Source organism: Amphiura filiformis, chromosome 10, assembly GCF_039555335.1.
Source record: "Amphiura filiformis chromosome 10, Afil_fr2py, whole genome shotgun sequence".
Lineage (NCBI taxonomy): Eukaryota > Metazoa > Echinodermata > Ophiuroidea > Amphilepidida > Amphiuridae > Amphiura > Amphiura filiformis.
Genome location: NC_092637.1, coordinates 19,562,674 through 19,578,254, shown reverse-complemented (window position 1 = coordinate 19,578,254; position 15,581 = coordinate 19,562,674). Strand labels below are relative to the sequence as shown.

At 36.0% G+C, this 15,581-nt stretch overlaps 1 protein-coding gene across 1 annotated transcript in view; it reads right to left on the bottom strand.

Moving 5' to 3' along the window:
• Window positions 1–15,581, bottom strand: part of LOC140161717 (rac GTPase-activating protein 1-like) — a 62,196-nt gene that overhangs the window by 15,093 nt on the left and 31,522 nt on the right. The window contains exons 11-16 of the mRNA XM_072185017.1: window positions 9,431–9,699; window positions 8,204–8,315; window positions 7,584–7,689; window positions 6,587–6,719; window positions 5,770–5,887; window positions 3,888–3,959 (exon numbers count right to left, since the gene is read on the bottom strand). Of these exons, the coding sequence (XP_072041118.1) occupies window positions 3,888–3,959; window positions 5,770–5,887; window positions 6,587–6,719; window positions 7,584–7,689; window positions 8,204–8,315; window positions 9,431–9,699 (810 nt within the window). The remainder of the gene's footprint in view (window positions 1–3,887; window positions 3,960–5,769; window positions 5,888–6,586; window positions 6,720–7,583; window positions 7,690–8,203; window positions 8,316–9,430; window positions 9,700–15,581) is intronic.

Genomic DNA, 15,581 nt, shown 5'->3' with positions numbered 1-15,581 from the left:
CAACCTAAAACAAATGGAATATTCCCATTAACGCTTTTTTCGTGTAATGTAGACCACAGGGTGTCAGGAAAATGATAACTCAACCAGAAAATATTTGTTTTTATTTTTATAACGCGATCAATATGATCTTAGTCAATTTATGTTAGTTTATTTTTGAAAATGAAGTTTAGGTCAGTTTCTGTATTTTATTTATCAAATGAGTATGAATCAATTTACACATTGTATAAGAACGAGTATGATATATGTTTTCAAGAATATTAGGAATTATACGCATACACCTAACGCTTTATACAATGAAAAGGTGAAGAAACCCGGGTATTCGTAGGTAACATGAGCGATTTAACAATATCTATATTGAGTTTATAGGTTTAAATTTTGCTATTATGGTAATGAATTAATAAAATGGTAGTTTTTAGATCCCTTTCAGATGGTACGTTCAAATGAATAAATGCTATTACCTTAGATCAAAATTTTTTTGATGCTTTAAGCAAGATTTTGACCACTTCATTTTGATATACAAGTAGTTAATCAGCAATTTTACATAATAAATAATTGTTGAATGAATCCGTATATGGGTAATAATAGTGTCCTGGGGTACCGCTTAAAGTTTTTGACAATTAATTTCCATTGGTAGGGACACTTCATTACACATGTCATGTATTATGCTGTATTCGTAAGTAACATTTCAGTATTTGTAGGTAATAATTAGACTTTTGGTGGATATCGCAATCAAAACTTCATTTTATAAAGCACTTTGAATGTATTATTTTCTTTATGTGCGCTTATTGATACTTTAGACCCTATCATGTATTAATAATGTCGGTTCACAACGGTTGAAAGAGGATTGAAGTAAGAAACAAAGGCACTAAAGTGACTTTAATTTGCTTAATTGCACACAAATCGCTTAAAACCGTTATTGCAGACTTGTGAAGTCCATCTTGGAGTCAGTTACGTCTTGTGGCCTTTCGTTTGAGGGCAACTACAATTAGCTTTATACCAGGGTCCATCAATGTGTTGTCTAGATCATGAGACAATGAGAACAGACGTTTTTTCCATGGTATTCGTAGGTAACCTTAGCGAAAACGTCAAAAGTTACCTTCGAATAAATCAATTTGGACACAAATTACTAAGAAACCAGAAGGTCGGTAAACTTTTAAAATGAAGCACACATGACAGTTGACAAATCTAAGTATTTATCCCTTCTAATCTTCTTTGAATCTGATTTTTCTTTCAAATGAGCAGACCGTCGTCTATTTCAGTACATATTTTTCACCAATTAAGCCGTATTCAGTTTTGCATGGTGGGCATGTATGTGAATTCGCAACTTTCATTGACATATGATTTGATAGCAAACATACAGGCCTTCGTTATGTACCAATATGGGCATTGGCATGAATGGCGGTGTTTCACAATACTGTCATGATGTAAAAAGTGTATTCAGTAGGTAACATTCGGTTACCGAAATTTACCTCTGAATACTTGCTTTTATTGTTGACATCTCAGAAATATTTAAACGCAGGTTATTGAAACTTGGTAGAAATAAAGAGTGTATTACCCTGCACCTATTGCTTAACTATTGTTTACTATTCTCTCACTTTGTGGAAATGGCACAGCTTTTAACATGTATTCGGAGGTAATGCATATTTTTACCAAACCTACCTTTGTGCCATTTAGAATTTCTGGCAGCTAAACACAATAATAAAGATGTCGAATGCAATGCATTTCAGTATTGGACATATCAAAGCTTGTATCAATTGCGCATTTATTAGTGATTTCCATTTTTAAAGATGAAATTGCTTTTGTGTTTGTGCGACTTCGATTTTTTAGGACGAATTTAAACTGTCCTTTTTATGAATATGAACGATATAAGTGCGAAATACTCTGGGAAAACCTATATTAGTAGTTTCATTGAAATGATCCAAGTTGCAACACTGCAAACAATCAAAGTGTGATCATTGGTGCAAAAACATTCACTTTTAAAGTATCCATATTAGAAACAACTAAATGAAACATAATGCATATAAGTGCTAAGTCTACACCAAAGTAAGCTGTTACACCAACCATATTTAGAACTCCTCTTGTTTGATGGTGCTATGAAAAATTGTATTCGTAGGTAATGTAAAAAAATACCACTCAAAAAATTATCACAAAAAATTCATAATTATGTACAAATATGTGAAAAATTGAACAGGCAATCTTTGAATACACACCTTTCAGGAAATCAATCTAGATTCAATCCAATGACTTCTTTTCATAACTGATTTAGATGTTTTTAAAAATACTTTAAGAAATATTTTGAAAAAATGGGTAAAAATAGCATGTTTTGGGGTCTCTGTGTCTAAGTTTTTCACAGAAGGGGGTCTTATTATATATGGCGCGAAGCGTATGATCAAGGCGAATAAACACAATACAAAAACGAATGCCAATTGGTTAATACTTTTAAGTTATGACCCTGAACATGCCGTGTACACTTTTCGTTGGATTCGACCATATATGCAATGTTTATACATGTTAATCGTGCTTTCATTCTTAGAGTTTCTTTTTGGTCTGTTTTGTTTTAAATATTTTTAAATATATTTTATCTTTTACGTATGCTTATGAGCTCATAGGCTTTAATTTCTTTTTTACCATTTTAATCCAATAAATTGTTACAAATATATAAATATGTTAAAGATTATTCTTGAAATTGATATAAGTACAAAACATTAGCAACTTTATTTTTCTTATGGGGGTTATTCTGGATTGCTTTTATTGCATGTAATTCTGTTCTGTCATTCTTTCTTTCTTTGGTATAGGCCTATCATACAAGGCCTTTAAAGCAATTACATTGTAACTCGTGCTTCACTTTTAGACATCCTTTTACATACTTTACGCTCCAGCTTTAAAACTCATTTAAGTGGAATCTTTTTTTTAAAATTTCAATACCCAACATTCAAGGCTAGATCCTCTTAGTATTGCAAAAGAATATATCAACTTTTGTACGTATGGCACGTGTTACGAGCAGAGGACATTTTTATTTTGATGGTGTCTTAAAACAATACACATAAAAAGCAATAAAACAAAACAACAACAACAAAAACATGTAATAAACAAATAATGAATATGTGCAAAAGAGGTCAAAATGTAGTCTTATTTCACTCAAAAAAGTAACAAATTTGTCCAAAAAACAGGTTTTTCTAAGAATGTTTATGGTAAACATGTAAGACTTCATTTAAAGAGCATGAGCATGTTAACCTCTTTTATGCGATACCAAATTTGTAGCACTTAACGTTACTCTATTCTTTACATTCTTCTTATGATCTTTATGTGTTTTCTTTCATTTTCTTATATAATTTTATGATTATTTAAGGTTTTCCTTTTCAACTAAGAATAAGAACTTCAACATAAACTAAAACGAACGAACACTGTCCTTTTAAATAGGAATATTATACATCCATTTAGCACCTGACGAATATAAATGACATATGTACTAAAATGAATGACAAAAGACGAAATTGCCTTTACGATTTCTAAACCATCGCCACGCGAGACGAAATTGACCACAGATTTGACAAATATGAATGATACAAATGTGAAATATACTGATACAAATATGAAATTCAATGACCGAATAATGAAATTGCTTTTGTGTTTGTGCGACTTCGATTTTTTAGGACGAATTTAAACTGTCCTTTTTATGAATATGAACGATATAAGTGCGAAATACTCTGGGAAAACCTATATTAGTAGTTTCATTGAAATGATCCAAGTTGCAACACTGCAAACAATCAAAGTGTGATCATTGGTGCAAAAACATTCACTTTTAAAGTATCCATATTAGAAACAACTAAATGAAACATAATGCATATAAGTGCTAAGTCTACACCAAAGTAAGCTGTTACACCAACCATATTTAGAACTCCTCTTGTTTGATGGTGTGTATGGGGTGGTGTGTCCTCCACCGATCTTGGCATACAGAACTGTATGGTGAGATACATGTTATATGTTAGCATGGTTAGGGATGGAGTTGAGGGAGAGAAGGGAAGGGAAGAAGCAATATGGGATGTGGGAAAGGTAAGAGGGAGGAGGAAGGGAAGGAGTGGAAAATTGAAGACGAAATAAGGAAAGAGGGAGTGCAAACAACTTGCATAAGTTTGTTCGCCTTATCATTGGCAAACAGGGTCAGAATTTCGGCGTGAATCAGATTCTCGTAAACAGATTTGTGTGAATCAAAGTTGATTCCCGCAAAACGTTTGTAGTTTACACAGAAGTTGATTTGCGAGAATCAAATGATTCCTGCAATTTATTCTGCAAGAAGCAAGATTGATTCTCACACTGTGAAACGAAATTCTGACTCTGGGCGAAAATTATTTGGTTCTTGTTCAGCACACGTCAATAAAGTCCCCACACACGCTTGTGTAAATTTGCATTAGCGTGCACTAAGTACATGCTGCGCCCAACTGTGTGCACGCCATTCTATATCAATACACAATGTTATATTTTTATAATTTGTTTTGCCAATTACAGGCCAAACTGTAAAAATGTCCCTCCTACAAGTATAGAAGAATTCGATGAGCCTCATTCCTACACCTCACTGGCGGCCATAGCTGGGGGCCATCCATCCATTTTACGCGATACCAGTATCAAAGGCTTGCAGCGTTTACCGCTCCCGTGGTGCGTGACCGCAAGTGCTACGCGCTCCGTTGCGTTTGCGATAGTGGGCGTCTTGGATCACAATCCAAACGAACTAAGTTAGTTTGGCGCGGATGGCCCGCAGCTATGGCCGACTTAATCCTGAGCATCACTTGGCTCGTCTGATTCGTCTATAAACGGGGGAAGCTAGGAATAGAGGATTCGTAAAGGACTAATTCATGAAATCCTTTGACAAATCTATGACTATCTGTGGACTATGTTACAATATGTCCCTACTTTGAGAGAGGGCCTAAGAAGAAAGTGGGAGAGGGTGGTAATTATTGTTTTTCACTGTTAATTGAGCATTAGCCAGGTTTCATGAAGAAATCTTCCCATCATACTGTTTTATGGTATACAAGCTGTGAGAGTTATAATATTGAGGGAGAGGTATGACATGCTTCATGCAACTGGTGAATGATAATCTTTCTTGTACTTCCTAAAAAAAAGTATGAAATGATTGTTGCAACTTTCAATGCTCAATTTCACTTTTCATTTGTGTAATTAATGATATTGGATACAAAGCTGGACTTGAACGCAAGCATGATTCAGTTGAAACATACGAAGCCATGTCACTATATAGCTCATAAAATGCAGATGCGTAAGAAAGAATATTTTGAATGTTAAGACTTGATACTCAGACATACAGGGTGTCCCAAAATGTTTAGTACCTGTAAATGCCACATCATATTAATGTCCAATTGTTAGTAGCAAGTGTGAATAAGACAAAAATATTCAACTAAAGTCCATTAGGATCCCTCAAGACAGTAGCGTCAGTGTTTGATAACGCACGATCAAAGGTGTAGAATCTGTAATGCGCAGTCATTTTGCGTCGCATCATGCGCTACAAATGGTCTTTGATCGCGTGTGTATGACACATGGAGGCGACTTTGGTGGAAGCCAAATGGACTATACATCTTTGGTCACATATTTTGAAGTAAATTTCAACTTACTAAAAATAACTGTCATGTGGGTAGGTACTAATAAGTTTGGGACACCCTGTATGCAGCCACATATGAATAGGCAGGGGCTCATACAATTTTCCCATAAAACATTGGTTCAAATAAAAGTGAGTCTGAGACCGATAATTTAGTAACCTACCTGGTGTTTTTTCATGCCTAGCTGGTGTTTCTGTGCCAGCTGGTGCGTGGTTTTCTCCGTTGATGTTGATGAAGGCGCTCCAGAAATCGGTCGGCATGGACAGCAAGCGATCTACGACCTGGAAATAATTATTAAAGAACATGGTGATCATCACTTTAAAAAATTGAATGAATGGATAGATAGATAGATGACTGAATGCATGGGTGAAAGAATGAGTGACAAAGTGAATCAATAAACAAAAGTAATTTAACCTTACGAAACTGTATACCACTGACTTATCCGGTATCTATCAAAAGTGTCGAAGCAACCTTGCTGCCCACTTTGATGTAAAAACATGGGTGTGTTATCTCTGTCTTTGAATTCTCATTTTGTCTTGAGCACTTAGTTATGGCTCGTCAAGCCTATTCCTTTCCCCCAGGTGTACAAATGGGTACCAGCTTTAATCAATGTCTGGAATGTAACTGACTCTATGGAGGAGGTGCAGCAATCCCCCGCACCTGCAGCAACATTTCAAGGGGGGAGAGTCTGACATGACCCATTACTTCGAAAGAGAGATGGCCACTACAGCCTACTGTGGACATGAACAAAGGTTCATACCCAGGCATGAGAATGGGTTTTTTGAAAACTGTGAAAACGAGTGTGAATTTGGCCTTAAAAGGCCCAACACAGGCTGAAAAAATAAAATAAATAAATTTGGACAACAAAACTGCCTAAATTCAGGCAAAAGCCTGAAAATTCTCATGCCTGCATACCCTTTACCCTTAACTTAAATTTTTTTTAAACAGATTACAACTAAGTTTGCCTGCGGGTTCCTTACCGCCGGTTGTAATTTGGTATCATTGAGCATCTGTAGTGGTTCTGGATCAGGGCAGCTATGTCTGACAATGGTGGGACCAAACACTTTGGCCAGGTTGGTCTTGGGCATCTTGCATTCTTTGTTCTCTGCAACTCTGTGCAATAAAGTGGAAAAACAAAAACATTAAGGGCTGGGGTATGAGCGTTTGGACAGTATTTATTTTGGGACATTAGAGCACATCAGACATATCGAATTGCATTCTGAATCTGAAGAATGTCCTTCTGATATCAAATAATTTTGAGTTTTTGAAATTGCAATTTAATACACATTTTATGGCAAATCATTAAAATTGATATTTTTGATATTTAACAGTACTAAAGTAAACTTTATAAATCTGATGATTTATACTTAAAGTGTATGTAGGTGGGATGAAAAGCAGACGATCAATTGAAAATTTTGACCTTTTGTATTGGAGATATGGATTTTTTCCCCCAAAACACAAAAAAAAAATTGGTCTTTTTGGGAAAAAATCCATATCTTCAATATGAAAGGTCAAAATTTTCAATTGACTGTCGGCTTTTCCTCCCTGCTACATACACTTTAAGAATATATCATTAGATTTATATAATTTACTTCGAGGACTGTTATATATCAAAAATTTGAAAAATATCAAATTTTTATAATTTGTCATGAAATTTGTATTATATTGTGATTTTTTAAAAATGAAAATTATTTGATATCAGAAAGACATGCTTCAGATTCAGAATGCAATTCGATAGGTCTGAGGTGCTCTCATGTCCCACAAAAAATACTGTCGTAAACGCATAATAAACGCTCATTTTGGATCCCTTAAGGCTTTCCAATATTTATGATTATGCACTTCTTTTTTTTTTTAATGCTGCTGGCTGGAAATTTCACATCTGTGCTTAACAGCTGTCATTATAGCAGTGTCTTCTGGAATGAATATAAGAACAACATGAGGCCTATATGAAGTAGGCTAATATGAAGCATGACTCACCTCTGTAAATGAAGTATTACATAGGCTAAGGTGTCCCTGTTGGGATATGGCAACTCACTGACGGCTTGGTACATGGCTGTTATACTGTCACTTACATCAGATACACCTACAACATAGAAAGAGAGTATCAAACCATTGGTTAGCACTCAAATCTGTTACAGACATTTCGCACTAGCTGATGCCAAGATCAGATTTCAACCAAAACTAGATCTACAAAGTAAAACTTTCACATTCTTAAGATGGAGAAACAGATCACACATGCACCTCTGGAGTATAGACTAAAGCCGCGAGAAAATCGCGGAATTCAGGAAGAAACGCAGAAAAAGCAGTTTTGCTAAAAAAAGAAAAAAATGAACTGAAAAAGCTTTAAAAAGTGAAATTAATGAAAAGAATTTTTTACATAGAACTAAATACTAAAGTAATAAAATTTTCTTCAAAATTCAACAAAATAAAGTGAAATTAAATTAATAAACTATCATTTCACCCACATAGGCCCTATATATCGATCTAAGAATCTCCAATCACCGCAATACCCAGTCTGGCGATATTGTATAAGTTGACATTTGTAAACGGACTGGAATGTCCCCATATATAAAGTCAAAGTATGAAAGAATACCTACCAGCTGCATTCATAAACTGTTCATGTAAATGGAAGGTGATGATTGGTTCCTCAATCTTGCGTAGGAAATCCTTCAACACGCCACAGATCACATGGATGTCTGTGATTTTTTCCTGAAAAAAAAAGCCAGAAAGAATTTGGTGGTTATATCAAAAGCAAAGAACCAGTGTCAAGATCAATGAAGGGAAGAAATTAATAATTGGTTCTTGTTTACTCTCAAAGAACAATGGGCTATTCCAGTTGAAATCCATACACCCCCTGTGGAAGACATGACCTTAATCTTACACACAGGGAGTGTGAATTTAAAATGGAGTCTACCATTCTGGTAACTTCACATTTGAAATTCATACTTAGACAATCAGATGTTGAGTTCCTGGTAAAAAATAAAGAACTTTTGGTACCATTTCTTTCCTTAACCCTAACAGGCTAACTGCTTTTTGCTGAATGGGAAGGAAAGAAGGATGAAGAAAGACTTTTCTACCTGGTTTTGAACCACCGACCTTTAGACTGGCGATAGAAAGCCTGAAGCCACAGGTGTGACCATTAATATTGCCCAGCCAACAGTTTCGTTTATTACCGATTTCCAATGATTACGCATTCGCATCACGAATCATGTGGGATGCTTGGTGTTGCAGGCGCTTTTTAGAGTAGTATTTTATAGTGTACTGTTAGGGTTCATTAAGGCCCCCGATGAAAGGAAAGTTATGCTTAATCAACCCTGAAAGCCTAACAGCTTTTTAGAGCAGGGAAAGGAAAGAAGCACAGAAGAAAAAAAATGAGAAAAGTTTTCTTCTCCTTTGCGGTTTTGAACAATCGACCCCTCGGCAGAGCTGCCAATATTTGAATCTTGAAAAAAGGGAGATTTCCTGTTGCAATCAGGGAGATTTGTCAAAATGTGTACAACTTAATGGGCAAAACCATTTCCTTTTCAGGGAGATGACCAAAAATTAAGGGTTCTGAAGGGTTAAAAGTAGGGAGTCTCCTACGAAAAGAGGGAGAGTTGGCAGCTCTGCCTCGGGTGCGGAGTATTCGACCGGCGATAGCAAACCACATGTGTGACCATTGGCCAGCCAACAGTTTTCTGCCTATGTGATTTCAGATGATTACGCAATCACATCACACGAGATGCTTTGTGTTGTAGGCACTTGTAGAGTAGCATTCTGTAGTACTGTTTACCACCAGGGTTAAACAACATTTTCTCCTACTCCACTATATTGAGAGGACTTACCAGTTTCACATCTTTGCCCATCACCATCTTCTCCTTCAACTCCCTCACTTGTTTGTCAGATCCAGACAACCTGTACAGTCCCTCTTCTCTCATGCCTCTAGCTTCAATCTCCTCCACACACTGGATGACAAGGGAAGGGATCTGTGGTGCCGTGGAGGGAACAAAATCCTCTAGTTGGTTCGGTGGCCTCCTGTTGGGTGTTCCCGCTACAGGGATGCAGGGAAGCGGCACAGTCTCCTTGCAGTCTGGATGGCACACTGCCCGGCAATCTGGTCAGAAAAAAGCAACAATGTGATATTGGGATTTAATAATAGATGAATTTAAAAACAGATAAAAAGTACGTTTGCCTTACCATTAATAAGTAGGGCTAATTGTTCCAGGAAAAGTGCACAATACAAAATTGCAACAGTCACCCTTCTCTGCCACCATTATTTTCCCAGGCACATGCATATCTTTTTGAGCATTGATTTCTGTAATCAATAGATGTCTATGATTTGCATTTTTTAAACTGCTCTAGATTTAACTCTTGACAATATTCATCAGGATCGTTCATAAACTGGCCTCAAAAAGAAACTTATAATTTTTCACAAGGTCATATCTAAAAATCCTCTCCATAAAAATGAACAAAAATTGCACACAGGATTACTTCAATACTCTACTCTAAACACATGTCAGTAACCAAGCAGTTGTCCAACTGACACAACAGCAAAATGCACTGACATGGAACACCTTCCTCGACCAAAATTCACAACCCAACAGATTTCTTTGGCTGGGTTCAAATTATTCGCCTGTACATGAACAAAAATTACACACAGGATAACTTCAATACTCTACTCTAAACAAAAAAGAACAGCTTCCGGGACCACATTCACAGGCGAATAATTGGAACCCAACAAAAGAAATCTGTTTGGCTGTGAAGTTTTGTCCAGGAAGGTGTTCCATGTCAGTGCATTTTGCTGTTGTGTCAGTTGGACAACTGCTTGGTTACTGACGTGTGAGTGGAGATGTGGGTGGTCGCCGTCCTGTGAGCAAAATTTGTTCATTTTTATGGAGAGGATTTTAAGATATGACCTTGCGAACAATTATAAGTTTCTTTTTGAGGCCAGTTTAGTTCATTTATTGTGAAAGGTCCTTTTTCTGATCCAATACTCACTCAGAAATATTTCAATACCTGTCAGGAATCTTGTTCCCTCTAGTCTGGTGTTTCTAGATGATTTAAAAACCACCAGACAAAAATGTTGCTGGTTCTAAAAACATCTAGAAACACCAGACTAGAGGGAACAAGATTCCCAGGTGACAGGAATTGAAATATGAATGAGTATCAGCTTATTGGATCTGCAAAAGAAACTTTCACTGCTCCAGATTTATTTTCCTCAGGTTTTAAGATTGTTCTGGGAGTGGCACACCCACACTCTTGCTAATTACTTGCCCTTCTTTTGAGTAAATTCAAGGGGACATAACAAAGTATACTACAAGCGTTCCCTTAAAAATAAGCAAGCACACAGGGCAATATTAGGTCAAATATTGGGGTTAATTTGTTCCCAAGACATTTTTCATCAACTTGTAATACAATTAATTAGAATCCCCATCCTCATATTGACCCTCCGTAATCTTAATATTTGCGCATTATGGCCGTAAACTTTACTGTATCTGAAATTGTGAACTAGGCCCTCAACATTGTTTCAATTGTGTAATTGTATAAGCCTCTATAAATTTAATGAACACATTAATTGAAAAATGGTTCTTGCTCTTTTTCCCTTTTAAATTAAAATTATTTTGACACATAGTCATTGCAATACAGCCACTTTCACTATTTACAGATTGGTGAGCACTACATTGACATACCAGAAAAAAACAACATTATGAGGATTTAAGGGACATATGAAAATTTGAGGGTACATAATTATTGTTAGCAAATAATAAATTTAAAACCGGTAATGAACTTTGAGAGCAGTATATACTTCTACAGATGACAGATTAGTGTTGCCTATAAAAGTATGCTAGCACCGTCATACATATAAAAATGTTCACTTTTCCAAAATTTTTGGTAAAATATGATTATAGTTTTATACAAATAATACAGCAATTTGAAAACATATCATAAAAGCCTGGGTAATACACTGCCATAAAACACAACATTATGCAGTTACTAGTATTTACAGGTCTGAATTGATTCAGCAAAAATTTCACTCGCACAATTAATTTATTATAATTTACATGTATGTCAAAATGTGACAAATCTAATTCAATCGGGTCAAAAGATATAATTTTGAAAGGAAAAAAAGTCATTATCAAATGTAACAAGCACATGCATTTACTGAAATCTATATATAATATCTCTGGCACAACTGGTTAAAATTATAACCTTTTACAAATGACAATACCAATTTTGTAAAATATTTCATTGTTTGTTTCTCCCTATTTTTGCCTATACCTTTATTTCACAATTGCCACCTTTGTCCTTGTTGGATCAAATCGCAACACATATCACAATAAAGATAAGAAATATGAGTAAATAAAACCGGCTGTATTAATATAATAATCACCTATCATAATGGTTATATGTGTATGTGTCAAGGGAAAAACCCAGAATCAGACTACGGCAGGCACCATTTTGATGACGCATTTAATATATTTGCGAAACCACAGATATTGGAAAACACAACCTCTACATGTACAAACAAGGGTGATCAGAAGACTTCAGAATTTTGAATAACAGGTGAATATTTGTAAAACTGCACTAGGGACCGTTCACAAACACTTGTAAGGGGGGCCTGATGCAAAAAGGGGGCCCTGAAAATTTTGACCCTCCTAAGGGGGGGCCCTGAAAAAAATGACCACAAATTTTTCTGGAAAAAGGGGGGCCCTGAAATTTTCGAGGTCTGTAAGGGGGGGGGGGCCGAAAAATGTTTGCGATAAAAATTTTTTGCATCAGGCCCCCCCTTACAAGTGTTTGTGAACGGTTCCCTAGTAGCTTTCTATAAAATCTATTTTCTTTCATAACAATACATTTAAAATGTGTGGCTGTAATATTCATTACATTTTTGCATCAATAACAGCCCCACTCCCAAACGGCTTCACAGATGCCAACATCTAAATTTTGATGGGGTCATACATGTATGGGAGAATGAGGTTGTCAATCAGGTCACCCTTCTACTTGGGGTGGGAGAGGGCAGTATTCATTTGGCTAGGGAGGTGCCTCGTAGAAAGATTTGGACCATTGCTATATAGTGCCTACATTTTTAAAATGATTGTATTTCTTTGTTTGTTTTTTACATGGGGGCACATTTTGGATATACTGAAAACTAGAGTCAATAGAATCTGGGTACACAGCCAGTGCTGTACGGTGCAAAACCTGATTGAGGAGCCAATGGCTCCTAACTTTATAATTTTTTTGTGCAAATTCACCTTTTCGGTAAATCCCATAAGCCTTTGCGAGTACACCTAAGAACTCGTCATTCTGCGCCACGCCGCTCCGCGCCGATGCGCACATCGTTTATCGAACATCATTACTGCGCATTGCAAGTCGGCGTGACGTCAAATGACGAGTTTCTCAGGTGTACTCGCAAAGGGTTATGGGATTTACCGAAAAGGTCAATTAGACATTTTGACCTCCTTAATGACCTTTGACCCCAATATAAAAAAAAACCTCATATACTGAAGAGAAAATGCATTGTTACAGTTTAAATTTAAAAAATCTACTATGCTTAGTTATGGAGATAAAAATTCTTGAAGTTATTTAGCTTAAAACCGAAATGACGTCTAAATGACCTTTGACCAAAAAAAAAAATACCGTGCATACATCGGGTAACACTAATGCATATATGAAGTTTATGTCACTCTGGTCTGGTTACGTTTTGAGATAAAAAAAATGGAACATATTTGATGATTTTTGGTTTTTGACCAGAAGCGACGACCCCGAAACTGTAGACACCCAAAGACCCTAGTTGGTAGCAATGCATGTATGCTGATGACAACACTCTGCTATGTAATTAGTAAAAACAGTGATTTTTTGAATATTTTTAGCTTTCAGACCGGAAATGACCCCCTTAATGACCTTTGACCCCTTATCTGTGAACACCCTATAGACACCGACCAAAGTCAAGTCACATGACCTAAGCATGTCACCATCACATGTTATTTGTGGAAGACACATTTTTAGAGTAAAAATCGCATTTTTGCCATTGTGAGCAGGTCAACGGTCAAATGGAGTTCAATGTCATGTCACATGTGATGTGGGGACATGGTCAGCGGTGTTTGTGACCAAGTATGATATAAAATTGGATCGGTTGAGCCCATATTTATTGGTCGAGCTATGATTTTTAAAATATTGGACGAGACGTAGTCGAGTCCAATATTTTAAAACTCATAGCGAGACCACTAAATATTGGGCGTAAAGCATCCAATTTTATCATCATTATGTTTTGGATCCAATATTATCACAACTTGGATCCATCAAAACATAATAATGGTCAAAATCGGTCAAAGCATAACAGAGCTAGGGCGAAACGTGGCAAGTCACACAAAATGTCACATTTTGCCAGAAAGAAGACGAAAAATCATGTTTTTGACCATTGTAGCTAGGTCAAAGGTCACAGCCAGGTCAAAGTCAAATGGAAGTTTTGGACTAGCCCAGTGGTCATTTGGGTCAAGTATGGTTGAAATCTGTCAATGCCTTGCGGAGCTAGAGCTGGTTGCCAGAAAGAAGAAGAAGAAGAAAGAAAGAATTGGCAAAAGACAGAACACAGCGAATTTGCAAATTCGCTGTGTAATTATCTATTTTTTGGTAATAAAAAAAAAAGAACTTTTGGAAGTTATGGAAGAAAATGGTCTCTTACCCATTGGAAAAACAGGTCAAATTATGGAAATACCCTTGGGATATTGTTGTATACTTTATTCGCATATAAAACTAAGATCAATAAATTAAGAAAATCACCATATTTACCCCCGGGGGATCACTCGAATATAAAAGTGCTATACATCCCCATTAAGAATAGAGAAGAGTCGACTTTGTTGATGCCGTATAGCGGTCCATTTTGGCTATGAATATGTAGGGAGCCATTTTTGGCTGTATCGACACTTAGGATCTCTTTTCGAACCTCAACAATTGACATTTAGGGGGCCATTTTCTGGTTTAATGATTGCATTATTTAGAATTGTGTGAATACACTTTTAAATTAGTGACAATAATTTTAAAATCTTCACCAGCTCTTAGTTCGAGATATACCTGGTATTAAAATGGGTTTTTTAAGGGGGTACTACAATGGCAAATTTTGTGCCTGTTTTTGCACTTTTCTCAAAAATTATCGCACATTGGTGACAAGTAAGATATGTATATTATAGGGCAAGGACTACAACTACTGCACTGAAAATTCAGCAACTCAAGGCAAGTAGTTATTGATTTATTGATCAAATATTGGTTTTCCCTCATTTTTGACTGTAACTCCACAACTGTTGTCTGTGCTGAAATAAAATTTTCAGTGCAGTTGTTGTAGTCCTTGCCCCTATAATATGTATATCTTACTTGTCCCCAATGCGCTATAATTTTGGAGAAAAATGCAAAAATAGGCAAAAAATTGGGCAGGGGTGTAGTACCCCCTTAATATCATTATCAAATATCAACAACACAGTAGTGCTTTAAAAAAACACCAGAATTTAAAAGTTGCAGTTTAGAGCGATCAATGATTATTATACAAGCATTGTAGCACGTAAAACCCACCATTATCTTCACGCTGACTTCAAATCAATACAAATAGCTGCAACTTTTAAATTCCGGTATTAAAATTTTTCTTCACAAATAACAATTAATATTAAACGAAATTGGACAAATGCGTGCGTAAATATTATTAGTTCTGAAGCTGTAGAAGTATTTATAACCAGTGTGCAAATTAAGAAAAAAAATCAGGTCATCCAGCGGATGACCAGGTCATGAAATCTGGTCATCCGCCAAAATATTTGGTCATCCATATATTATTTGAAATTTTTATTTTTTAAAAGTTAACTTAAATTAGAACTTTGCATATAAAAACACATTTTGTTAAAAATCAACCATGAATGATGCTAGCAATTAGCACTAGGTCAGGCATTGAGTTTTGCGAAGTGACAGGTGTGCTGTAAATCGCACGCCTGGATAACCCGAGGTGTGCTCTTA